Source organism: Jaculus jaculus, chromosome 1, assembly GCF_020740685.1.
Source record: "Jaculus jaculus isolate mJacJac1 chromosome 1, mJacJac1.mat.Y.cur, whole genome shotgun sequence".
Lineage (NCBI taxonomy): Eukaryota > Metazoa > Chordata > Mammalia > Rodentia > Dipodidae > Jaculus > Jaculus jaculus.
Genome location: NC_059102.1, coordinates 246,382,089 through 246,409,740, shown reverse-complemented (window position 1 = coordinate 246,409,740; position 27,652 = coordinate 246,382,089). Strand labels below are relative to the sequence as shown.

At 44.4% G+C, this 27,652-nt stretch overlaps 1 protein-coding gene across 2 annotated transcripts; it reads left to right on the top strand.

Annotated features, from left to right (window-relative positions):
* Positions 1 to 9,945: 9,945 nt before the first annotated feature.
* On the top strand, positions 9,946 to 26,568 carry Zfp90 (ZFP90 zinc finger protein). Of its 2 annotated transcripts, XM_045143566.1 has the most exons (5): positions 10,026 to 10,063; positions 19,057 to 19,149; positions 19,294 to 19,420; positions 19,741 to 19,836; positions 24,284 to 26,568. In XM_045143566.1, exons 3-5 carry the CDS (start codon positions 19,300 to 19,302, stop codon positions 25,921 to 25,923), a joined length of 1,857 nt encoding a protein of 618 aa, XP_044999501.1. In that variant the 5' UTR covers positions 10,026 to 10,063; positions 19,057 to 19,149; positions 19,294 to 19,299; the 3' UTR covers positions 25,924 to 26,568. The 2 variants fall into 2 exon arrangements, with proteins under 2 accessions (XP_004661718.2, XP_044999501.1); XM_004661661.2 differs by lacking the exon at positions 19,057 to 19,149 and having other exon boundaries at positions 9,946 to 10,063.
* Positions 26,569 to 27,652: the final 1,084 nt, after the last annotated feature.

The window sequence follows — 27,652 nt, the reverse complement described above, 5'->3', positions numbered from 1 at the left end:
AGGAGGCAGAGAGGTAGTTGGATCGCCATGAGTTTGAGGCCAGCCTGGGATGACAGAATGAATCCCAAGTCAGCCTGGGCTACAGTGAGACCCTACCTCAAAGAAGTTTTAAAAATAAATAAGTAATAATAATAAAGAAAAATTAAGTGTGATCATGTATGCCATAGAAATGTGACTCATAAAATGAAACTACAGCTGGGCATGGTGGCGCACTCCTTCAATCCTAGCACTTGGGAGGCAGAGGGAGGAGGATTGCAGTGGGTTGAAGCCCACCCTGAAACTACATATGGAATTTCAGATCAGCCTGGGCTAGAGTGAGACCCTACCTCAAAATCTCCCCCCTCCAAAAAAGAAGCAACTACAAAACAATTTATCATTCCCCTCTTTATCCTGTATCTTTTTTTTTTTTTTTTTTTGGTTTTTCTTTTGGTATCCTGTATCTTTTAAGTTTATTTTTATTTTTATTTTTTTGCTTTTCAATGTAGAGTCTCGCTCTAGTCCAGGCTGACCTGGAATTCACTCTGTAGTCCCAGGTTGGCCTCAAACTCACAATGATCTTCCTACCTCTACCTCCCCAGTGCTGGGATTAAAGGTGTGCGCCACAACATCAAGCACCTTATTTTTAATTTTTATTTATTTACTTGCAAGGAGAGATGAAGAGAGAGAGGAGAGACACACAGAGAGAGCAAGAGAGAGAGAGAGAGAATGGACATGCTGGGGCCTCTAGCCACTGCAAACGAACCCCAGAGGCATGGACCATTTTGTGCAATTGGTTTTATGTGGGTACTGGGGAAACTGAACTCGGGATGTTAGGCTTTGCAAGCAAGCACTTGTACCTACTGAGCCATTTCTCTAGCCACCTTACTTTGTTTTGACAGGGTTTCTCACTGAACCCAGAGCTCACTGATTGGAGTAGAGTATCCAGAAAGTCTGGAGGATCTTCCTGTTTCCAACTCCTTAGCACTGGGATTACAGGAGCATGCCATCATGGCTGCATTTCATATGGGACTGGAAATCCTAACTCAGGTCCTCATGCATATGAGACAAACACTTTACACTAAGCCATCTTCACAGCTCCTGCCCAGGAGGCTTCTTGATCAAACACCAACATGATTCCAACATCCTGGTTCTCATGTTCATGCCCTACCTCTTTTTTTTTTTAATAAATTTTTTATTTATTTATTTGAGAGCGACAGACACAGAGAGAAAGACAGATAGAAGGGAAGAGAGAGAATGGGCGCACCAGGGCTTCCAGCCTCTGCAAACGAACTCCAGACGCGTGCGCCCCCTTGTGCATCTGGCTAACGTGGGACCTGGGGAACCGAGCCTCGAACCGGGGTCCTTAGGCTTCACAGGCAAGCGCTTAACCGCTAAGCCATCTCTCCAGCCCATGCCCTACCTCTTGTCTACCTGAAACAAACCCATCCTCTGCCATCTTGACCTTGGCATGCAGCCACATCCCAGTGTGCCTGGCTTCCTTGCACACAATAGAGGATTCTTACCAGCCTGTCCCTGACATTGAAATTCTCTGGTACAAATTACCCTCAACTCACTATGTCCCTGAAGCATCAAAGGACATGCATGGACTGATCTTCTCAAAGAGGCCCTCCTTTCCCTAAGTGTGAAGTGAGCGCCAGACACCTCACCAAGGTGGGGAGTGACAGCCTCAACTTGCCAAATACATTCACAGAGCCCAGCACTCCATACATGTCCGGTAAATTCAGCCCCACAGACTTTTGCTCCTGTCCCTTAGGGCCTAGGCTGAGGCACTATGGCTCCTGGACCTTGAGTCCCCTGTCCTGACCAGTCCTAAGCCCTAAGTCCCAAGTGCCCACATGACACAGTTGATACGTGGTCAAACAAGAATTCTACTCATGCCAAAGTGTACCTTTCTGGTCTTGGTTTCCAACTTTCCCTGGGGAGAAGAAAGCTCTCCATCCCTACGTTATCAGGATGGGTGATAAGGAAGATGATGTTTCAGCCATCTAAGAAACATGGCTGCTGTGGCAATGTCCCAAGCAGGCACGCAACAGCCTCCACATTGGCTGCCCTTTTATCCTTTTAAGGGCTTACTCATCAAGCCTATTCAGAGAAGAATTATGCGGCCCTTTTGTAAGTGTGACTGAACACTCCCAGAACTGCCAGGTCTGGAGGCAAAATGAAAACCATGCTCCAGGAAGCAGGAGAGGAGGAGGAAGCAGATGGAAGGGTGGCGGGTGTGACAGAGCTGAAGACCCTGAAGTCAGTGTTACCATGGGGAGAAACCCAGGGTCCAAAGGTAGCTCAAGAATCCTTGTCCTCAGGGGGAAGGGTCTGAGTTCCGTTCTCAGCATGGCCCAGGGGGAGACAGATGGTCTGAGGAGAGAAGGCCCTGCCCTCCAACATCCACTCCAGCAAGCCTATCTCAGATGATTAAATGGCAGTGGATAAATTTAACTAAACGTGAGTAATGGGGACACAAAGGGGAAGTGAAGAGAAATGGAATATTTTAGCAACATAAGGAAATGAGAAGAAAATGACTTTGCAATGAAATGTCAAACTTCTGTGCCTGGAGGAGATGTAATCTGGTCATTGCAGGCTCAGGGGAACGGGGGAGGCTGTAGTTATTTCAAGCAAATTTTAATTCACTTTAATAACATATGGCCAAATACCTTTGGGACCGTGTCAGGGTACAGGATTGGGAGTCAGAGATAACCAGCTTTGCTAACTGGGATATTTGTTACTTTACAAAAAGAAGTTGTGCTTATATTTATCCATCTATTGAGGACTGAATATTAGAGCCTAAGGTTTGAGAAAAAGTCCATCCTCTTCCAGCCTATGGGAGATCACAGCCAGCTGGAGGGACAGATAAGTGAACAAAACGTAGTAATGTAGGGCCATATCGTGATCTAACACGCGTCAGTTTGTGGAATAGAGGCATGGTTGAGGGAGTGACTATGGGATGAAACCACAGAGGCATAAACGTCAAATTGAGTCTTTAAGGGTGAATGAGTTCACCAGATAGTCAAGTAAATCAAGAGCAGTTCAGGTAGAAGGAACTGCATGTGACAAGGGGCAAGGAGCCACAGGTAACGAGGGGACAATTGTTACAATCTTAGGGTTGGGACAGATTGCCCAGGAAAAAAGGACAGATGAGAGGAGGAGAGGGTAAGGTAGGGAATTCAGGCTCAGTGGACCCCTAAGGAGGAATAGTACCTTAGGAAGGCAGACCCCAAAGAGAAAATCTCTCTCAATCCATCTAAAGCCTTCTTTCCATCAGCCGCCTCATCCTTCAAAGCTCGCCTCAGGCATCACTTATGCCAGGTAGTCTTTCTGCCTGGCTTAGGTAGGGTGGGCTCCTCTTCTCCTATGTGGTGTTCCCAACACACTCCATCATCGGCCTTGTGTTTTGTTGGGTCATGAGTCTGCCTGCCCACCTCTGCACCAAGGCTACAATACCCATCTCTAGTGGTGTGCCTCCAGCTCACATCCATGGGTTGCTTCCTTAAGTCTGTCCTGACTGAGATCCAATCCCAAACAGGTCCTCCAGAGAAGTAGCTCTGGAATCTGAGGGCTGAATCAAAGGTTGCTATGGGTATCAGTCAGTGGGAAGGGTATTTTCTTTTTTTAAATATTTATTTACTTATTTTGGCTTTTCAAGGTTAGGGTCTCACTCTGGTTCAGGCTGACCTGGAATTCATTCTGTAGTCTCAGGTTGGCCTTGAACTCATGGCACTCCTCCTACCTCTGCCTCCCGAGTGCTGGGATTAAAGGTGTGCATCACCACACCTGGCTAATATTTATTTGAGAAAAGAGAGAGATTGGAAAAGAGAATGGCAGAGAGACAGAGAATGGGCATGCAAGGACCTCTAGCCACTGCAAATGAACTCCAGATGCATGTGCCTCTCTGTGCTTCTGGTTTTACTTGGGTACTAAGGAATAGAACCTGGGTCCTTTGGCTTTGCTGGCAAGCACATTAACCATGAATCCATCTCTCCATCCTCCGTTTTAAAATATTTTTATTTACAAGCAGAGAGACATGGAAAGGAGAGAGACAGAAATAATGGGCACACCAGGATTGCCAACCTCTGAAAACGAACTCCAGTATGCGCCACGTTGTGTATCTGTCTTTTTTATGTGGGTGCTGGGGAATTGAACCCAGGTCATTATGCTTTGCATGCAAGTGCCTTACCCACTAAGCCATCTCTCCAGCCCAAGGAGGGCATTTTCTTGGTGGACCAATGAGTGTGTTAGCTTTACTTCCAGAACACAGGTGAGGCAGCTCCATCACTGGGAAGCCCAACCCAGCATGGGTAAGGACTCATGAAAGTTGGTTGCATCCATGAAGCTTGCTGCAGGACTTGCCAGCTACACTGGTTGAAGGTCTTCCCTCCTCAGTTACATAACACTCCTTAACTTCCTAGGACCCTGGATGGAAGGAGTAAATGTTTAACTTGGGCAACAAAGCCAGAAACCTGGCCCCGGACAAAAAAGCCAGAGTAGGGCTGGAGAGATGGCTTAGCGGTTAAGCGCTTGCCTGTGAAGCCTAAGGACCCCGGTTCGAGGCTCGGTTCCCCAGGTCCCACGTTAGCCAGATGCACAAGGGGGCGCACGCGTCTGGAGTTCGTTTGCAGAGGCTGGAAGCCCTGGCGCGCCCATTCTCTCTCTCTCCCTCTGTCTTTCTCTCTGTGTCTGTCGCTCTCAAATAAATAAATAAATAAATAAATAAATAAATAAATAAATAAATAAATAAATAAATAAATAAATAAATAAATAAATAACAGCCAGAGTATCTAGACCAGAGCAGCGAGAAGAGGTACAGGGGCCCAGTACCTGATCCACTTCTTTGGACAGAACAGTGGTTATAACACGTACACCCCAAGGAAAAAGACAGAGCGCAAGTTCCTGAATGTCCGCTAGAGGGCAACAAAGCCCACACCAGCCAGTGATCACCAAGGTAACGGAGGAGCTGATGCTGCATTATCCCAAGATCCCGCTGGGCAAGTGTGGAGAACGTCCTGGGTACTGAGGCGCTACAAGGAATACGGCTATCAGCTCCAGTCAAGTCCTGAGCCCAGGCCAAGAACAAAACAGACAAAGGAACCGGCTGACTCATCTTCATGATTCCTCACCTCTGGGCAGGCCACATTTTCTATTTAAAGCCAAGCACAGCAGTTGAAAGAGAAGCATAAATGGGGTTTTGCATCAGTCAAATCAGCATTTTCGTTGTACAGATGAAATAGAAATCCAGAAAAAGACAGACAGTTGAAGACCACACAACTGTACTAGAATCCGAGCAGAAGACAGTGGAATAGAAACATGGTGGCCCACTGCAGTCTTTCTAGTACTTGGGAGGTGGGGACAGAAGGATTAGCAGTTCCGGATCACCCTCAGCCTCAAGGCCAGCCAGAATTACATGAATATATACATGTGATGTCAGAATTACACACAAAGTCATGTAGAAAGACTGTGTAGAGATCTAAATAGACATGTGGGCTACATCATTGTATCAATATCAATTTCTTGGTGTTTTGTTTTGTTTCTTTGAGGTAGGGTTTCACTCTAGTCCATGCTGACCTGGAATTCACTATGTTGTCTCAGGGTGGCTGCGAACTCATGGTGATCCTCATACCTCAGCCTCCTGAGCACTGGGACTAAAGGCATGCATGACCTTGCCTGGCTTCATAAATATTCTCTTTGTGAAGATGAAAAAAAAATTTTAATGAGGTGATAGGTGGCTGGAGGGATGGCTTAGTGGTTAGGGAGTTTGCCTGCAAAGCTAAAGGACCCAGGTTCAATTCTCCAGGACCTACATTAGCCAGATGCACAAGGGGGCTCATGTGCCTGGAGTTCGTTTGCAGTGGCTGGAAGCCCTGATGGGCTCATTCATTCTTTCTCCCCCTTTCTCTGCCAAATAAATTTTTAAAATATTTTTTGTTCTTTATTTGTTTATTTGAGAGTGACAGAGACAGAGAGAGAGGAGGTACAGGGGCCCAGTACATGGGTCCTGGGGAATCAAGCCTCAAACCAGGGTCCATAGGCTTCACAGGCAAGCGCCTAACTGCTAAGCCATCTCTCCAGTGACAGAGGAGTGCTCAGCATTGAATCATCTCTACCACACCATCTAATGCTCAGGGTCCATTGCAGAAGAATTGACAGAAAGAATGAAAGATCCAAAGGAAGGGTAGGACTCCTTACAACGTGCTCCTCCAGACACAAAATGGTCTGGTTATCCATGACCTCACAGTGTCTGACACTACCTACACAAGACCATCATAATAGGAAGAAAAGATCATAACATCAAAATAAAAGAGAGACTGATTGAGAGGGGCAGGGGATATGATGGAGAATGGAGTTGCAAAGGAGAAAGGGGGAGAGAATTACCATGGCTCATTGTCTATAATTATGAAAGTTGTCAATAAATATAAAAGAATAAACAAATCTCCACATTCCTTAGACTTCCAAACCCTGGTTCTATCAAGCCCCAGCCTTCCTGGCCTACTCAACTCACTCTTCCATGCCTCACTCTGTTATGTCTCCATTAGGCACCTGTTTCTAAAACATATCAAGTTATTTCCACTTGAAAACTTTTTTTTTAATTTTTAATTTATTTATTTGAGAGCGACAGACACAGAGAGAAAGACAGATAGAGGGAGAGAGAGAGAATGGGCGCGCCAGGGCTTCCAGCCTCTGCAAACGAACTCCAGACGCGTGCGCCCCCTTGTGCATCTGGCTAACGTGGGACCTGGGGAACCGAGCCTCAAACTGGGGTCCTTAGGCTTCACAGGCAAGCGCTTAACCGCTAAGCCATCCACTTGAAAACTTTTGTACCTCCAGTTCCTTCAGCCTGGAATTCCTCTCTCTCTCTCTTGGTCCAGCAATTGCCTCCTTAAGTCATAGTTACTAACAGCCTTAGAGTGGCCTGCCCAGACCTACTCTAATTCATATTTCTGAGTCACTAATACTGAATGTTATTGATAATGCCTAAGTACTATATTCAATATGTAATGGGAGAAAGGACTAACTTTAAAAAATATTTAAATCAGCCGGGCGTGGTGGCGCACGCCTTTAATCCCAGCACTCGGGAGGCAGAGGTAGGAGGATTGCCATGAGTTCAAGGCCACCCTGAGATGACAGAGTTAATTCCAGGTCAGCCTGGACCAGAGTGAGACCCTACCTCGAAAAACCAAAAAAAAAAAAAAAATTTAAATCAGTTTTATTTTTATCTGAGGGTGACAGACAGAGAAAGAGGTAGAGAGAGAGAGGGTGAGAGAGAGAGAGAATGAATGGGTGCACCAGAGCCTCCAGCCACTACAAACGAACTCCAGACGCGTGCGCCCCCTTGTGCATCTGGCTAACGTAGGTCCTGGGGAATGGAGCCTCGAACCAGGGTCCTTAGGCTTCATAGGCAAGCGCTTAACCTCTCAGCCATCTCTCCAGCCCAGCATTAACTTTTAAGAGTCTTTTTTTTTTTTGAGGTAGGTTTTCACTCAGGTCCAGGCTGACCTGGAATTCACTATGTAATCTCAGGGTGGCCTTGAACTCACTGTGATCTTCCCACCTTTGCCTCCCAAGTGCTGGGATTAAAGGTGTGCACCACCACACCTGGCTTAAGTTTCTGTTTTCTTGATAAAGTAATGTAATGTCAGGTGAATTTAGTTACTGTCATTTTCTATTTTATAGCTGTGTGATGTTCCTATCAAGAAGTCAAGTCTATCCTAGGGAGATGGCTCAATAGTTAAAGGCTCTTGCTTGCAGTGTGTTCCTGCCCAGTTCAATTTCACAGTACTCACATAAAATCAGATGTACAAAGTGGCACATGCATCTGGAGTTTGTCTGCAGCAACAAAAATGCCCTGATGTGCCCATTCTCTTTGTCTCTCCTTCCCTCCCTCTCTCTCTCACACACACACAAATAAATAAAGAATATTTCAAAAAAGAATTCGAGCTAGAGAGATTTCTCAGTGGTAAAGGCACTTGTCTTGAAAGCCTAATGACCTGGGTTCAATGTCCCAGTACCCATGTAAAACCAGATGCACAAAGTGGCTCATTCATATGGAGTTTGTTTGCAGTGGCTAGAGGCCCTGGTGTGCCTATTCTCTCCCTCTCTCTCTCTGTCCTTGCAAATAAATAAAAAGTATCTTTTAAAAAAGAATTCTAGTCTAAGTCTAGGAAGTTTAGAATAGTTCTGTGATGTACTGTGACATGAATTTAAGATCTGAATCTAAGTGTCCACCATTTTTGTGCTGAAAATTTCCATTAATTTTGGCCTACCTTAAGTATAACATCATGAGCCATGAAATAGCCATAATAAAATAACACAGTAGTAGCAGTTTGCTGGGAGACAGATTTATATGGTTTCTTTTTTCTTCCCTTTTATATCATTTACTATTTCATGGAAGAAATTGTAATAGGTGTAAACTTGGAAATCACAGTCCACATCTTTGATGGTGATCTGTGGGTGAAGACAGCCGAGGAGAAGCACCATTCTCAATGTCCTGCCATGTCTCATTTCCTTCATTTCATTCCTGTTTGTTTTAGACAGTCTCCTTATGTAGCCCTAGGCTGGCCTCAAACTCGTGGCGTTCCTGTTTCAGCTTCCCCAGTGCCGTAATTACAAAAATGTACCACCACCATGGCCTCCTAGCCTTTTAAATAGATATGTAATATAGATGTGGCTTTTTTATTCATTTGCAAGGGGATTGAGAGGGAGAGAAAGAGAATGGGAGCGCCAGGGCTTCCTATCACTGCAAACGAATTCCAGCTGTATGCACCACTTTGTGCATCTGGCTTTACATGGGTACTGGGGAACTGAACCTGGGTCATTACGTTTGCAGGCAAGCATCTTAACCGCTGAACCATCTCTCCAGCCCTCCCCCAAAGTATGTATTTTTATTAAAATTTATTTATGAAGAGAGATTGACTATGATGTCAGGGCCTCTTGCTGCTTGCAAACGAACTCCAGATACATGTGCCACTTTATGCATCTGGTTTGACATGGGAATCAAACCCAGGTCTACAGGTTTTGTAAGCAAGCTCCTTTAACCACTGAGCCATCTCTCCAGCCCTAGTCCTTTTTTTTGTTTTGTTTTGTCTTGTTTTGTTATGTTTTTGTTGACTGAGGGAGGGTCTCACTTTAGCCCAGATTAACCTGAAACTCACTCCGTAGCCCAGGCCATGCTCCTACCTCAGCCTCGTCAGTGCTGGGATCACAGGCGTGAGCCATGACACTTTCTTATAACTAAAGCCAAGACCTATAAGTATCTTGTTACTATGTTCACATTTTTGTTGTCCGCCTCATCTTCAAGCGCCCAAGCCCAGACACGGGTGTCCACAAGCAACCTGCCCCTTGGCCCAAGAGAGGTCACTACATCCACACTCAGGCTTGCCACCTCCGCGGCCCTTACAGGGGATCTCACCACTAGGGGGCGTACGGAGGCGGTGTCTGCGAGGCCCGCACGCGGGGGCCTCTGGGAAATGTAGGCCGCGGGCTCCCGGGAATGGGGCGGGGGGGGAGCGCACACACACACACACACACACACACACACACACACACACACCCCAGTGCGCAGGCGCACTTCTGCCTCTGCCCCGCCACTGCGGCCATTGTGCGACCCCGCTGCGGCGGAGGCCGGTTTGGGAAGCTTAACCGTCCTGCTGCAAAGAGCCGCAGGCCGCAGAGACGGGCGCGGGAGCGAGAGGGGCGGTGGCCCTGAGGCGCGGCGCGGCGCGGGCCCGTGGTCGCGAAGCTGGAACGGCCCCGGAGGTGGTGATCGCGAGCGCGGCGGCCAGCCTCGCCCACCGTCCCGCGGGCGGGGCGGGGCGGGGCGGGGCCCGGGGAGGCGGCCGAGCCTTTTAACTTGGGTGTCGGGCGGAGGGAAAGGCAGGCCGGGGCGGGACCAGCGCTTCTCTCCACCTTCTCCACCCCAGTAGCTGCGGGGCGGAGGCGGGTCGGCGGGCAGGCTGGTTGGAGCTGGCTCTGCAGCCTGGTGAGCGGACCCGGTCCTGTCTACGCAGCCCGCGACCCGCAGCCGGCGCCCGCACGGGCAGGAATGTCCCCGAAGCCTCCGGCCGCCGCGCCCCAGGTGAGCCGTGCGTTTTGGAATCGCCCGGAGCATCTCATCCAGCGAGGACCCCTAGAGCATGCATGGATAGTCATTGTTCTAGAGACGCCCATGCTTAATTCGATGGACCGCCTCCCACTTCCAGCCTTGCGCAGATCCCCGCCCCCACCCCACCCCCAGATTGTTCAGAGCTGGATGGGGGGAGCGGGAGTTGGGGTTGAGAGGACTTGGATGCACTGCCAGGAGTTTGAACTTTTTGGTTGTTGTTAGGAATGGAGAGGGTAGGGAGGTGACAAGCTAGAAACCCGTAGAGAAGGAAGTCACCATCAGTGCGAGGGGAGCCGAGCTTCGGATCCAGGGGGTCGTGGAATGACCAGAGCGGGCTGAATACACCTAGGATGAAGCTGATTCTAGCCCTTCTTGGGCAAGGAGAGGACAGCAACAAATCCAGTTCGGTGTGCCCCGAGCTGTTCTGTCCTTTTTTGCTATAACAAATGTGCACACCCTCAGAAATGCAGCTTTCACTATAACTGATAAGAGGTTTCATTTTGAGTCCACTATTCTTAAGGCAAAGGAAGCATTTTCTATAAATACCATAAGTCTGAGGTTATCTTGACTCATATTGAGTATATTGATGAAAATATAAGAACCAGGTGGTATGAGTATCTTAATCTTCACTCTCTTTAGAATTAAGCAGTTGGGACTATCACTCAGTGATAGAATCCTTGCCTCACATGCTTCATGCTTTAAGTTCAATTCCCAGCACCGAATTAAAAAAAATTATTAGACAATATCAATCCAGATAAATATATTAAGCAATGTCCCTTAAAAACAGTTTAGGGGTGGGAAGATAGCTCAGTGTTTAAAGGTGTTTGCTTGCAAAACCTGTCAGCCAGGGGTCAATTCAAGTTCAATTTCCAAGTCACCAAGGTAAGTCAGATGCAGAAAAGTGACACATGCGTCTGGCGTTCATTTGCAGAGGCAAGAGGGCCTGGAGTTGTGTGCCCATACACACACATGCAAATAAATAAACACATAAAAAATATATATATTTTAGGGCTGGGGAAATGGCTTAGTGGTTTTAAGGCACTTGCCTGCAAAGCTAAAGGACCCACATTAGCCAGATGCACCAGGTGACACATGCATCTGGAGTTTGTTTGCAGTGGCTGGAGGCCCTGGCGTGCCCATTCTCTCTGTCTCCCCCCCACCACCACCTCTGTCTCTGTCAAATAAAAATGTTAAAAATAAAAATTTAATTAATACATTTTTTAAAAATAATACATATTTTAAAATAAAAAGAAAGCAATTTTAAGGGTGTGTGGATGTACCTCACTTGGGACAGTACTTGCCTAGTGTGCACAAAGCCCTGGGTTCAATCCCCAGCACATGACTGATTTACCCAGCACTTGGGAGGTGGAGGCAGAAGAAATTCAAGGTCATCCTTAGCTTCATAGTGAGTTCAAGGCTAGCGTAAGATAAATACAACCTTGCCTTAAACAAAAGCTACATATAGTAAATTAAGCTCATGAATTTTACTGCTTGTTAACTGTTTTCAAGGAATGACCCTTAAGTAACATGAGTAATACTAGAACAAGACAGTTATTTGATTTGAAGATAACATTCTCACTTATCACCTTTACTTCCAAAATGTTCCTTATTAAACTGAGAATTAGGATAACTAGCACCTCATATAGGACATGGGCCTTTTTACTTACTTTTTTGTGCATGCATGTGTGCGTGCATGTGTACATAGAGTATTGTGTAATGTAGTGTGTGCATGTGTGTTTGCAGATGTACACCCCTTGGCCGTGTGGTGGTCAGAAGAGACCACTGGGCGTCCTTCTGTTAATGCTCATCTGTGTATTTCCTTGACCCTCAAGGTGCTCTGTCAGAGAGCCCCAGTAATTCTCAGGTCTGTGGCTCTCTGCCCTACAGTACTGGGGTTAAAGTGCATGGCCATGAACTCTTGCTCTTTAGGTGGGTTCTGGGAGTGGAGGAAATTGGTGGTCTTTAGACAAAAAGGGCCTCATGCTTAAGTTGCAGGAACTCTTACCACTGATCATCTCCCCAGCCCTGGGCATGGTGGGTGCTTTCTGAAAAAGGGTTGCCTTTTTTTAAATTTTTTATTTTTTTTTTAAATTTTATTTATTTATTTATTTATTTGAGAGTGACAGACACAGAGAGAAAGACAGATAGAGGGAGAGAGACAGAATGGGCAGGCCAGGGCTTCCAGCCTCTGCAAACGAACTTCAGACGCGTGCGCCCCCTTGTGTATCTGGCTAAAGTGGGACCTGCGGAACTGAGCCTGGAACCCGGGTCCTTAGGCTTCACAGGCAAGCGCTTAACCGCTAAGCCATCTCTCCAGCCCCCTTTTTTTTTTTTTTAGGTAAGGTCTTGGTCTCACTCCAGCCCAGGCTGACCTGGAATTCACTGTGTAGTTTCAGGCCGGCCTCCACCTCCTCCTACCTCTGCCTCCCAAATGCTGGGATTAAAGGTTTTACACCACCATGCCCAGCTAGGGGTGCAGTTTTTTTTTTTCTTTTCAAAAATTTTTTTATTAACAACTTCCATTATAAAAGACATCTCATGATAATACCCTGCCTCTCACCCCCCACTTTCCCCTTTGAAACTCCATTCTCCATCATATCCCCTCCCTATCTCAGTCAGTCTCTCTTTTATTTTGATATCATTATCTTTTCCTCCTGTTATAATGGTCTTGTGTAGCACTGTGAGGTCATGGATATCCAGGCCATTTTGTGTCTGCGGGGAGCACATTGTAAGGAGTCCTACCCTTCCTTTGGCTCTTACATTCTTTCCACCACTTCTTCCACAATGGACCCTGAGCCTTGGAAGGTGTGATAGACATATTGCAGTACTGAGCACTCCGGTCACTTCTTTCCAGAACCATGATGCCTTCTGAGACATCCCAAGGTCGCTGCCATCTGAAAAGAGAAGCTTCTCTACCAAAAGTGAGAGTACCATTAATATAAGGGTATGAACATTAAGAGAAGTACTTATCAGGCAGTTTGATAAGCATAGTATATACATTTAGCCAGACAGCAGCAGATGTTACACACCTAAGGGCTCATGACTACCCTTGCTTAAGGTTTTCAGTATCAGGGATGTATTCCCTCTCATGGAGCGGGCCTCCAGTCTAATTAGAGGGCAGTTTGTTTCCACCATGACAGATGTGCCACTATGGCACCCGTTGGCTCATTTGGCCTGGCTGGACAAATATAAGGCTTGCAGTGTCCACTGTTGAGTATCTCCACTGGTGATTTCTCTCTCTCCCATTGAACTGCATGCAGAATGGCTTCTTCCAGCTTTCTGTCAGCTGGTCTACATGGAGGAGGTTTTCAGCTCAGCTCCAGCAGGATTTCTCAGTGGCCTTTCAGCCCAAGTATGTAGAGTCTTCAGCAATATGGTCTTACCATCTATTCCTGGTGGGAAAACAAGGGCTTAAGGCAATGGCCTATAATGTTTTGGGGGCATCCGGGACCTCCCTGGCCAACAACTCACTGGAAGGTATCCCATCTAGGGGTGCAGTTTTAAATAATGTGGCCAACTTTATCCATACTGAGATGGTGATATCTGCACAGACTTGGAGTTGACCAAGTTAAGGACATACATATGAGGACGAGTGCAGTGGGTAGAGGGAACAGTGTAACAGCAGAACGTCTATCTGCATGTTCAGTGAGCAGCCAGGAGGAGCCATTATAGTGTGACTGATGGTTTTGGGTAGGAAACTAATAGGACTTTTTTTTTTAATTTTTTTTTATTTTTTAAAATATATTTTTTTAATTTTTATTTATTTATTTATTTGAGAGCGACAGACACAGAGAGAAAGACAGATAGAGGGAGAGAGAGAATGGGCGCGCCAAGGCTTCCAGCCTCTGCAAACAAACTCCAGACGTGTGCGCCCCCTTGTGCGTCTGGCTAACGTGGGACCTGGGGAACCGAGCCTCGAACCGGGGTCCTTAGGCTTCACAGGCAAGCACTTAACAGCTAAGCCATTTCTCCAGCCCGGACTTTTTTTTTTTAAGTCTTTTGAAGCAGGTACTTATTGTAGCCCAGGCAGCCCTTGAACTCGGTGATCCTTTCGACTCAGTCTCCTAAATGCTGGCATTAAAGGTATGCAGCACCACACTGGGCTTTGACTTCTTTAATATTGCTATGCAGGAAGAATCAAAAGAAAGAGCTTTAAAGCTGGAGCTCAGGCTGGAAAGATGGCTTTGTGGTTAAGGCATTTGCCTGCAAAGCCCAAGGACCCAGGTTCGATTCTCCAGGACCCACGTAAGCCAGATGCACAAGGGGGTGCATGTATCTGGAGTTCATCTGTCCTGGCACACTCATTCTCTCTCTTTTTCTCAAATAAGTAAATAAAATATGTTTTAAAAAAAGCTGGAGCTGGGCTGGAGAGATGGCTTAGCAGTTAAGCGCTTGCCTGTGAAACCTAAGGACCCTGGTTCAAGGCTTGATTCCCCCGGACCCACGTTAGCCAGATGCACAAGGAGGCGCACACGTCTGGAGTTTGTTTTCAGTGGCTGGAGGCCCTGGCGTGCCCACTCTCTCTCTCTCTCTTTCTCTGTGTCAAATAAATAAATATAAAATATTTTTTTAAAAAAGCTGGAGCTCAGGCTGGATAGATGGCTCAACGGTTAAAGCATTTGCCTGCAAAGCCCAACAACCCTGGTTTGATTCCCTAGTACCCACGTAAAGCTAGATGCACAAGGTAGTGCGTGCATCTGGAATTCATTTGTAGTGGCTAAAGGCCCTGGCACACCTATTTGCTCCCTCTCCCTCCTTCTCTCCCTCTCTGCTTGCAAATGAATAAAATTTTAAAATATTTTTTAAAAAGTTGGCTCTCTTTGCAGAGATGTGTTGTTGAGCATAGTAAACAGAGAGTTGAAATGGGATATGGGATTACCTCCTCCCATTAGAGTGGAGAGCTTCTGTAGAATTGTTTGTTACCTTATCTATGTAAATCTCTGCATATTTTGGAGGGTGGTTTAAAGTAGGATCTCAGTGTAGCCCAAGGTGGCCTAGAACTCATTCTAGTCCAAGGGTGGCCTTGAACTCACAGTAATCCTTCTACCTCTGTTTCCTGAGTGCTGGGATTAAAGGTGTGCACCACCACACCCAGATATATTGGGCTTTTTTTAAATATATGTTTTATTTATCCATTTGAGAGAGAGGAAGAGAGAGGGAATGGGCACGCCAGGCCCTCCAGCCACTCCAAACGAACTCCAAATGCACGCCCCCCCCTTGCGCATCTGGTTTACATGGGTCCTGGAGAGGCGAACTGGGATCCTTTGGCTTTGTATGCAAATGCCTTAGCCACTAAGCCAACTCTCCAGCCCCTACTCTGCATTTTTAAAATTTTTTATTTATTTGTTTGTTTGAGAGAAGAAGAGGCAGAGAGTGTGGTTACATCAGTAGCACTGTAAATGAACTCCAGACACATGTGCCTCTTTGTGCATTTGGCTTTATGTTTGTACTGGGGAATTAAACCTGGGCTGTCAGACTTTGCAAACAAGCACATTTAACAACTGAGCCATCTCTCCAACCCTACATGGCATCTTTGATCATCCTTTCTTCATTACACATGGACTACATTTTCAGTTGAGAGGTGGTGGTTTCTATTTTTAAAATTGAAGCCTGAATGGAGGTTTGATGTCTTTCCTCTGTTTTTCCAGATTATCTATGCATACTGCTTGTATTGTTGGTCCATGGTTATGTGGATCTGATAAAATAATTGCTTGAAACAATGAGATTTGCAATAAATTGGGCTGGAAGATGCCTCAGTGGTTAAAAGAGCTTGCTTCCAAAGCCTGGCTAGATTCAATTCTCTGGTAACCATGTAAAGTCAGATGCATAATGTGGTGCATGCATCCAGAAGTTTCATCAGCAAGAGGCCCTGGTGCATCCATTTTCTCACTCTCCCCTTATAAATAAATAAATTGTTTACATTTAAAAAGAGGTAGAGCCAGGTGTGGTGGCACACACCTTTAATCCCAGCATTTGGGGAGCAGAGGTAGGAGAATTACTGTAAGTTTGAGGCCAGACTGAGACTATAGAGTGAGTTCCAGGTCAGCCTGGCCTAGAGTGAGACCTTACCTTGGGGGAAAAAAAAAAAAAAAAGACAAGGGCTGGAGACATTGCTTAGCAGTTAAGGTGCTTGCCTGCAAAGCCTAAGGTCCCAGGTTTGATTCTCCAGGGCCCACGTAAGCCAGATGCACAAGGTGGCACATGCTTCTGGAGTTTGTTTGCAGTGGCTAGAGGCTCTGGCATGCTCATTTTCTCTCTTTCTCTCTCTGTCTCAAATAAAAAATTTAAAAAAAAAAAGCAAAGAAAGAAAGAAAGAAAAGAATTAGAAGTGGATCCAGGTGTGATAGTGCATACTTTTAAGTCTAGTATTTGGGAGGGAGAGGTAGGAGGATCCCTGTGAGTTCAAGGCCAGCCTGAGACTATACAGTAAATTCCAGGTCGGTCTAGAGTGAAACCCTACCTTGAAAAACCAAAACAAGAAAAGAAAGAAATAGAATTGGGTATGGAGAAATGGCTTAGTAGTTAACAATGCTTGTTTGCCAAGCCTGTTGGCCTAGGTTTAATTCCCCAGCACCCACATAAAGCTGGATGCAAAAGTGGTGCATGCATGGCACATGTGCACCACTCACACACACACACACACACACACATTTTTTAATGCAAAAAGAGATTATGGGAAGCCAGGTATGGTAGCGCACACCTTATATCCCAGCAGTCAGAAGTATTGCTGTAGAGCTCCAGGTCAGACTGGGCTAGAGGGAGACCCTATCTTGAAAACAACTAAAAAAGAAGAGAGAGAAGGGATTAAGAAAGATTGTGGAGCTGGGGAAATGGCTCAGCAGTAAAAGACACTGGCCTGGGCTCAGTTCCTATTTGTGTACATGATACTGAACCAGAATAGAGACCGTGGCACACCCATAAACACACGTGCACAAAAATATTGTTTTTAAAGAAATAGAAGTGATGTGTGTTATAACTAAAGTTTTCTAGTAGTCACAATGTAAAAATAGGGGAAATTAATCTTAATAATACATATGACTTAATGGCAATATATCTGTAATTTTACTATTTTTTGGATCATCAGTATTTTATTTTGAGACAAGCCCAACAGACTTAGCTTTTTGTGTGTGTGTGTGTGTGTGTGTGTGTGTGTGTGTGTGTGTGTTAGAGAGAGAGGGAGTATTTGTGTGCCAGGGCCTCCTACCACTGCAATTGAACTCTAGATGCATGTGCTCCCTTGTGGGCATGTTTGACCTTGCATATTTGTGTCACTGTGTGTCTGGCTTATGTGGGATCTGGAGAGTTGAATATGAGTCCTGCAAATTACTAAGCCATCTCTCTGGCCCAGTATTTTAAAATTACTGGTGGAGGGCCGGAGAGATGGCTTAGTGGTTAAGCACTTGCCTGTGAAGCCTAAGGACCCCGGTTCGAGGCTCGGTTCCCCAGGTCCCACGTTAGCCAGACGCACAAGGGGCGCACGCGTCTGGAGTTCGTTTGCAGAGGCTGGAAGCCCTGGCGCGCCCATTCTCTCTCTCTCCCTCTATCTGTCTTTCTCTCTGTGTCTGTCGCTCTCAAATAAATAAATAAGTAAAAATTTAAAAAAAAATTACTGGTGGAACATTTAACTTTTTGGTACAAAATGTGAAAGTGTATATAACATTTATCACACAAGCTTGATATAGTCAAGGAATAGCAATATCATGGTGGCTACAGCCTAGTGAATGGTTGGGAAGCTGGAATTCTTTTCTTTTTTAAAAAACTATTTTATTTATTTATTTGAAAGAAAGAGAAAGAGGCAGAAAGAGAGAATGGGCATGCCAGGAACTCTAGCCACTGCAGACCAACTCCAGATGGGTGTGCCACCTTGTGTGACTTGTTTATGTGAGTCCTGGGGAATCGAACCTGGGTTCTTTGGCTTTGCAGGCAAGCGCCTTAACTGCCAAGCCATCTATCCAGTCCCAGAATTTTATTCTTAGTATGTTGGAATGCTGCTGGTCTTAGACAGTGGATATCCTGTGATACAGCTATGCTATTGGGGCACTGAAACAATTCTAACCAGTAAGGTGAAATTATATGTCCTACTGTGGAAAGATCTCCATGATACATAGTCAAAAAAAAAAAAAAAAAGAAAGAAAGAAAGAAAGAAAAGAAAAAGAAAAAGAAAAGTTTTAGGACCAGGAATCTAGCTCAGTTGGTAGATTGCTTGCCTAGCCTGCATGGAGCCCTGGGTTTGGTCTCCAGGACCTCATAAACTTGGTGTAGTGGCACAAACTGCTCATCCCAACACTAGGATAATGGAGGCAGGAAGATGAAAAATGCATGCTCACCCTTGGCTACATAGCACATTCATTCCAGCCTGGGTTGCATGAGACTCTGTCTCAATAAATAAAAGCAAATTCTAGAAATATGTATATATATATATATGGTGTTTAATAAGACAAGGTGTGTATGCATGTAAAACATGGACAGGGGACTCTTAAGTACACATACCACACTACTGAGAATGATTGTATCTGTCAAATAAAGGGGTGGGTTTGTTAGGATGATGGTGTATTTGTATTATAATAAGAAAGTGAATACTCAAAATGGAAAAGGGAAAAAAAGGACAATGAGAGATGAGTCATTGTATAAAAAGGCTTAACTTGGAAAGAAAACAGGAAGATAGCTAAATGAGAATTTAGTTTGCAAGGTGGCACATGCTTTTAATCCTGGCTCTTTGGAGGTAGAGGCAGAAAGCTGTGAGTTCAAGGCCATCCTCAGATGCATACAGAGCAGAGGCCAATAATCTGGGATATATGAGACCCTGTCTCAGAACAACAAAAACAAAAAGCACAAGATTGTGGGATTAAATTGCCCCCTTTGACTTTCTTGACAGGCGTACTAGATCCTTAACAATGTTATTAAAACCAAAAATCACCCCCGCAACACACACACACTTTTTTTTGAGATGATCTCTCTCTCTGTAGCCCATGTGGTCCTGAACTCACTATGCAGACTGGGCTGGCCTTAAAGTCGTGGTGATCCACTTGTCTCAGTCTCTCAGAGTGCTGGGATTCCAGGTATGAGCCACCACACCCCATCTTCTCCTTTGAACAGCAAACACATAATCACTACTTCTAATAGATTCCAAAGTATGTTCCCAGTATTGCTGTGGGAGCATTTATGGGGTTGATTTCTAGTTGAGCAGGAATGTGATCCCACAGGAATCCATGACATTCAAAGATGTGGCTGTGAGCTTCACCCGGGAAGAATGGCACCTCGTGGACCCTGCTCAGAGGAGGTTGTACCGAGAGGTGATGCTGGAGAACTATGGCCACCTGGTTTCTCTGGGTAAGAATGCACCCCCCGCCTCGAGCCTCACTTGGTGGGTTTTCCCTCCTCAGTTACTAAGGTTGCAGTGCCAAAGGTGAGGATGTCCAGTGCTTGTTTGTGTCTTTAGAACTAAGATTTCTGGGGGTTTTGAGCCTGCTCTTTAGGTGAAAGATCTTGATTTTCAGAACTACAAATAGGCACTTTGTTTGCAGGACTGCTTAACTTGCACTTTTTTTTTCTTCAGAGTTCTTGAAGATCAAGGAGTAGTATTGACTTATAGGAAGGTTCTTTGTCTACTTGCTCAAACACCCAAATCTTGTGTATTTACCCATGGACAGGGTATCAAGTGTCCAAGCCAGAAGTGATCTTCAAATTGGAGCAAGGAGAAGAGCCATGGATATCAGAGAGAGAAATTCAAAGGCCTTTCTGTCCAGGTAAATGAGTAAGAACCCTGCCCATAGGAATCAGTGTGCTCAGTGGCACAGCTTAGGGGAAGACAACTTTATTTAACAGCCTAGCTTGGGAACTTCCCAGTGTGTGGAGGAAGCTGAAGCCATTTCTGGGCATGTGTCTCCCTTCTAATAGGATGCTCCTGCTGACAGTATGTCTCCGAAAAAATTCAAGTTTTTCTTGTCTTAAAAAGTAGCCTTTTCAGTTAAGGTACTTGCCTGCAAAGCCTAAGGACTCAGGTTAGATCCTCCAGTACCCACATAAGCTAGATGCACAGGATGGCACACACATTCATTTGCAGTGGCTAGCTCGCCCATTCTGTCTGTCTCTTGGCCAGTGCCCCCCCCCCAAATAAATAAAAAGTAAGGGACTTTCTATAAGAAATTTACAACTGTTTTTAAGTTTACTTTATCTCTCTATGCTTCTGTGGCACTACTAACAGAAAAACACTCTCAATATTGATGTTTAAATTTAGAAGTGCTCAATACCAAGTTTGTAAGAAAATTTCTATTGCTGAAATCTACTTAAATATTTAAAAAATGTGTTTCAGGAAAGTTATAAAAAAAGTTCCAAAATCAATAAATGATAAAATCTATATGTTTATTCTGGATAAATAGTATAAGTCAAATCTGATCCCTTTGAAGTAACTTTTGTCCTTGCTATGGAGAGCTGCCCCAGCCCGAGCAGTTTTTCTCCAGGTTCTAGTATCCCATCCCTGGGGAACACAATGGGACAGCATAACCTCCTTAAAAAAAAATTCCAGGGATAGTTTTGAACTTCCCTTGGGGCTACAAGGCAGCTTCCTGATCCTTCCATTTTACAACTCTTTAAGAGTAGGAGAATCTTTCTTTTTTTCTTGCCTTTGATCTTAATTACTTTTAGTGTTCCTTTTGGGGAACACTCAACAGTAAAAGTTGGCGATGCCATCTAGTAAGTACAGTGGGCTTGGTGGAGAACGTCCCCCACAATGAAATGGCACTGCTCAGAACAGAAATCATTCTGCAGCCTTAATTCATTCAGAAGCTATGCATTCCCATTTAAAATTTTTATTCTATTTGCAACTCTGGAGATCAAAATCAAACCTTGTTACCAGGCAGGGGGTCAGGAGAGGCTGAGAGAGCTGAGGGAGCTGGAGTAGCTGTTGGGGTGAAATCATCTATAGTGTTGGGATCAAAAGCAGAGGGTGAGAGAACAAGTATGGGGGAGGGGTTGAATTAGTGTGCATTCCTGAGACCTTGGCTAGAAGGACCTGGTGAGAAAAGCAGGTAGAGCAGAGAGAAGGCCATGCATGATGAGTTAAAAATGCTTGAATACAGGGTATTTTGGACCACCTGCCTGTACATTGGCAGAAGGTGTCTAAATTAATGAGAATTTGGAAATCAGAAGTACCATCCTCAGACCATTTGGATCCCCTTTCCAGCTCATATTGTGGCCAAGGCAGAGTTGCAGAGAAAGATCAGACAATGAGGTTTGATGTCATCTGAGAGTCATAGAGGCTTTAAGTTCTTAAGGAGACAGGAAAAGAGCAAAACAAGGGTGAGAGAAAGGAACCAGAGCTTAAGCTGGGTTTGTACAGAACATCAATATGACCCCCTGGCCTGTTAGGGTGAATGGTTCCTGTATCTCCCACATGGGCAGAGGCCACACAGATCAACTGGCAGCTTTTTAGCCTGTTAGTGGGCAAGGCTTGCGGCTGTGCTCCCAGTGGCATAAGCAGATAGATGGCAGTGGAAGATAAGACCTCAGGAGGGAGAGGGACAGTGTCCTGAGATGGTGCAACTGAACCAAAAGGCGCCCCTTAGGGTGCAGTAGACCAGGGAATACTGACTATAACACCTATAAGTCCGCCCCCAACAATGCACTGCCTCCTGGAGGCGTTAATTTCCAAATCTCCATCACCTGGTACCCTAGCATTCAGAACACCTAAGTTTATGGGGGACACCTGAATCAAACCACCACACTAGGCAAGCACTATACCAGCTGAACTACACTCCCAGCCTTATATTCTTTTAAAAATAATTTATTTGCTGGGCATGGTGGTGCACGCCTTTAATACCAGCACTCGGGAGACAGAGGTAGGAGGATCGCCATGAGTTCGAGGCCACCCTGAGACTACAGAGTTAATTCCAGGTCAGCCTGGACCAGAGTGAGACCTTACCTCGAAAAACCAAAAATAATAATAATAATAATAATTTATTTATTTAATTGCTTATGCTTGAACAGGGGAGTGGGTGTGTCAGGGACTTTTGCTGCTGCAAATGAATGAATATCTGGCTTTATGTGAGTGGCTGGGAAATTGAACTCAGGCTGGCAGGCATTGCAAACAATGCTTTTTACTCACTGAGCCATCTCCCAGGCCACTGTGTTCTTTATTTTAGAGTGAATGTCATGTACAATGAACTGTTCACCTCTCATAGATAACATTTAGTTGGTTTTGACAAATGTGTCCACCCAACATAAATTCTTACCTATCAATATGGAACATTTCCATTACTCAGAACAGCTTCCTGTCCTTAGATTTTTTGTTGTTGACATTGGTGTTCTTGGACAGGGTCTCACTATATGAACCCATGCTGGCCTTGAATTCACTTTGTAGCCCATAGTGGGCTACATATTTAATCCTCTCCCTCAGTTTTCTAAGTGCTGGGAATATAGGTATGATCCACAGGACCCAGCACTTCTTTGGTTTTTAAGAGTTACCATTCTTACATCAAAATAAAAGAAAAGCCAGGCATGGTATCACACACCTTTAAGCCCAGCACTATGGAGGCAGAGGTAGGAGGATCACCATGAGTGCAAGACCACCTTGAGACTGCATAGTAAATTCCAGGTCAGCCTGGGCCAGAGTGAGACCCTACCTCAAAATAATAATAATAATAATAATAATAATATAAAAGAGAGACTGGTTGAGAGGGGATATGGTGGAGAGTGGAGTTGCGAAGGGGAAAGTGGGGTAGGGGAGGGAATTACTATGGTTTGTTGTCTATAATTATGGCAATTGTTAATAAAAAAAATTTTTAAGTTGCCATTCTTAAGCTGGCCTGGTGGCACATACCTGTAATCTCATTTCTCAGGAAGCTGAGGTAGGAGGGATTACTGTGAGTTTGAGGTCAGCCTGGTCTACAAAATAAGTAATGTCAGCCTGGACTAGAGTGAGACCCTACCTCAAAAAGGGGGGAGGGGGCTGGGGGCTGGGAAGATTGCTCAGTGGCTAAAGATGCTTGTTTGCAATGTCCAGTGGCCTAGGTTCAATTCCCCAGTACCCATGTAAAAGCCATATTCACAAAGTAGCACATGTGTCTAGAGTTTGCAGCAGCAAGAGGACCTGTTACACCCAATATCTGTCTTGCTCTCCTCTCACAAATAAGTAAAAATATTTTTAAGTTACTTTTTTTCGAGGTAGCGTCTCACCTGTAGTCCAGGCTGTACTGGAATTCACTATATAGTCTCAGGCTGGCCTCAACTCACATCAGTCATCCTACCTCTGCCCCACAAATGCTGGAATTAAAGGTGTGCACCACCATGCCCAGTTTAAGGTACTATTCTTAAAACCTAGAAATTAATTATCTGGTATTAGTATTCTGAGGTTTTAAAAAATGTCGATTTATCAAACAAATTGAAACAGATCTATCATCAAGATAAGTGATTAATATAGCTCAAGTTAAACTGAAACACAAACATGCTTTTCCTCCTGAAATGTTACTTTTCTTCATTTTATATAGCCTGTGATTTCCAAGTATGTCAAAAACATTTTTTGGGGCTGGAGAGATGGCTTAGCGGTTAAGCACTTGCCTGTGAAGCCTAAGGACCCCGGTTCGAGGCTCGGTTCCCCAGGTCCTACGTTAGCCAGATGCACAAGGGGGCGCACGCGTCTGGAGTTCATTTGCAGAGGCTGGAAGCCCTGGCGCGCCCATCCTCCCTCTCTCCCTCTATCTGTCTTTCTCTCTGTGTCTGTCACTCTCAAATAAATAAATAAAAATTTTTTTAAAAAAACATTTTTTAGTTAGATCATTGGGTAGTATTTAGAGACCTGGGGCTTATAAGTAACTAAAGAAATCATGAAATTAATGTATTAGGATGATAGGTTTTGTTATGTCCCATTAAACAGGGAAGGAAATGAGAGGAGACAGAATCCTGAAAGATGGGCCTGTTCCATTCTATCTACCTAATACTCTTGTGCTTACTTGTTCCTTTGTTTCCTATAAGCCACCTGCCTGGGCTTTCCTCATTTTCTGGACTTAGCAGACAGTTTGGATTGGCAATCTTCACTATCACCTCACTCTTTCCTTCCTGTAGTTTGGGTCATCTGCACAGACTACAGGATACATTTTAAAATTCAGTCATGTATAATTTATTTTTATTTGTTCATTCCTAGTGTACCACTTTGTTTCATTTGCAAGGAATATGAAAATGTTTGCACTTTTCTTTCAGACTGGAAGACCAAGCCTAAAGCCAGATCACCAAGTCTTCAACAAGGTATAACTGAAGTACTCTGCAGCACAGATGATGTGTCATGTGCCACATTAGGAGATACCTGGGATGTTAGTAACCAGGTAAAGAGGCATCAAGACAATTGGAGGAAGCATCTGAGACCAGAGGCATCTGCCCAGAAGAAAATAGCCACACCAGAGGAAAGTTTTGAGCAAAATAAATTTGCTGAAAAGGCAGACCTGGCTCCACAATTGAGCAGTCCTTCAAAAGTTAGGCCCAGTGAAAGTGAAACGCTTGTGAGCAATTTGGGAAACAATTCAGAGTTACTTACTCGTAGTAGTATCCTTGCAAAAAAGAAACCCTATAAATGTAATAAATGTAGGAAATCATTTATTCACAGATCATCACTTACTAAGCATGAGAAATTTCATAAAAATGATGCTTTCTCCAATGGTGCAGATCAGGGAGTTTATTCTGGAAAGAAACATCACGAGTGTACTGACTGTGGAAAAACCTTCCTCTGGAAAACACAGCTTACAGAGCATCAGAGAATTCACACTGGAGAGAAACCCTTTGAGTGCAATGTGTGTGGAAAGGCATTCAGACATAGCTCATCCCTAGGTCAGCATGAGAATGCTCATACTGGAGAAAAACCCTACCAGTGTAGTCTCTGTGGGAAAGCCTTCCAGCGCAGTTCCTCTCTTGTTCAACACCAGAGAATTCACACTGGAGAAAAGCCCTATCGATGTAATCTCTGTGGGAGGTCCTTCAGGCATGGTACATCCCTCACGCAACATGAAGTCACACATAGTGGAGAGAAACCCTTCCAGTGTAAAGAATGTGGGAAAGCCTTTAGTAGATGTTCTTCCCTTGTCCAACATGAGAGGACTCATACTGGAGAGAAACCTTTTGAATGTAGCATATGTGGGAGGGCTTTTGGACAGAGCCCATCCCTTTATAAGCATATGAGGATTCATAAAAGAGGCAATCCTTACCAAAGCAATGACTTTAGCGTAGATTTTGAACACAGCCCTTCACTTACTCAAGATGAAAGTATACTGATTGAAGTAAAGTCCTATCATTGTAGTGACTGTGGGAAAGACTTCAGTCACATTACAGACTTCACTGAGCATCAGAGGATCCATACTGGAGAGAGCCCCTATGATTGTGAGCAGGACTTTAGTCAGCAGTCTGTGTCTCATCCTGGAGAGAAACCCTATAGATGTAATGTATGTGGCAAAGCTTTCAAAAGGAGTACAAGTTTTATAGAACATCATAGAATTCATACTGGAGAGAAGCCCTATGAATGTAATGAATGTGGAGAAGCCTTCAGTCGACGCTCATCACTTACCCAACATGAGAGAACCCACACTGGAGAGAAACCCTATGAATGTATTGACTGTGGAAAAGCCTTCAGTCAAAGTTCGTCTCTTATTCAGCATGAGAGAACTCATACTGGAGAGAAACCCTATGAATGTAATGAATGTGGGCGTGCCTTTCGAAAGAAAACCAACCTGCATGATCATCAGCGAATTCATACTGGAGAAAAACCTTATGCTTGTAAAGAATGTGGGAAAAACTTCAGTAGGAGTTCAGCTCTTACTAAACATCAGAGAATTCATACTCGAAATAAATTGTAGAACTTTAAGGAATGTGTAGAAAGTTTTGGCTAAAATACTATTTAAATTTATTATCAGAGGAAAAAAACTGAGAGTGTAATTATGTGTTTGTTTGTAGGCTGTGTGTGTGGAAAAAATTATACCACTAGACAAGTTTTTAAAAAAATTAAAGCAACATTCTGATATCTAATTACTTTGTAAAAAAACTATAAACACATATGTATCCATTTGGAAATGATATGCAAAGATATTGGACTTAAAACTTTTGAATGAATATAGGAAATCAGCAAATTATGACAGGTTGGTATGTAACTACCATTGTTTACATTCTTTTTTAAAAAGAAAGAAAACTCATGGTATTGACCAAAGGTCATTTTAAATATTGATGGTTGCACTCAACTGCAACTCTTACATGGAGATGGAAACTGGTTCCACCTCCAAGAATTCACCATTCAAAGAATTAGATCAACTACTCCAACCACTTTTTTGTACAAAGATGACTGAAAGCCAAAGATTTTAAGTAGGTTGCACGGTATTGTATAACCTATAATGGCAAAGCTGGTGGGAAATTCCAGTTTCTTAGTTCTTTAGCCCCATACTGTTACTACTAAAATGTATTTTTCAGTTCAAAGGGCTTTGTAATAAAATTTAACATAAATACATAAACGTAATGTTCACCCATGCTTTGAACAGTTTGGAATGCCTAAAAGCAGTAAGATATGCAGATTTGTTACAAACTTACTGAAGGCAACTTATCAGGAGCTTATAAACTAAAAGCTTAACAGAAACTGAAGAAAGTTGAACTGGTGGCTTCATTTTCTTTTCTTTCTTTTTTGGTTAAGTTTTTACGATAGAGAAGTATAAATCCAATTACCCATTGCCATAAATTCTTTGACTCCATTTATAATAGCATGCTTTGGCTCATTTATGAAGAAAGAAATAGTTTGCCACTTTAAAAATCATTTTAAGGGACTAGTAATGGCTTAGTGGTTAAGATGCTTACTGACAGTCAAAGAACCCAGGCTCAATCCCCCAGTGCCCACATAAGCCAGATGCACAAGGTGGCGCATGTGTCGCGTTCGTTTGCAGTGCCTGGAGGCCATGGCATGCCCATTCTTTCTGCTTTATCACTCAAATACGTAAAATATTTTTTAAAATCATCTTATGGCTGGGGAAATGGCTTAGCAGTTAAGACATTTGCCTGCAAAGCCTAAAGACCCCATCTTGATTCCCCAAGACCCATGTGAGCCAGATGCACAAGGGGGCACACGCCTCTGGAGCTCGTTTGCAGTGGCTAGAGGCCTTGGTGTGCCCAGCCTTTCTCTCTGCCTCTTCCTCTCTTCCCTCAAATAAATAAACCTAATTTTTTTTTTGTTTTGTTTTTCGAGGTAGGGTCTCACTCTGGTCCAGGCTGACCTGGAATTAACTCTAGTCTCAGGGTGGCCTTGAACTCACGGCACTCCTCCTACCTCTGCCTCCCAAGTGCTGGGATTAAAGGCGTGTGACACCATGCCCGGCTCAACTTAATTATTTAAAAAAAATTATTTTAGGAGGCTATAGAGACTGCCTAGTTGTTAAGGCTCTTGCTTGCAAAGCCTAAGGGCTCACGTTCAACTCCTCAGGTCCCACATAAGACACATTAATAGTGACACAGCATGCAAGGTCATGCACAAGGGGGTGCACGTGTCTATAGTTGATTGTAGTGGCTGGAGGCCCTGTTGTACCAGTTGTCTGTCTCGTTCTCAGTCTC

Bases quoted from the DNA above. Each gene is read 5' to 3' on its own strand.
- Zfp90 (XM_004661661.2), top strand. From the start codon at position 10,031: ATGTCCCCGAAGCCTCCGGCCGCCGCGCCCCAG. The intron at 10,064-19,293 runs GTGAGCCGTGCG...GTGATCCCACAG, and splicing joins CTCCGGCCGCCGCGCCCCAG to GAATCCATGACATTCAAAGA. The intron at 19,421-19,740 runs GTAAGAATGCAC...ACCCATGGACAG, and splicing joins TGGCCACCTGGTTTCTCTGG to GGTATCAAGTGTCCAAGCCA.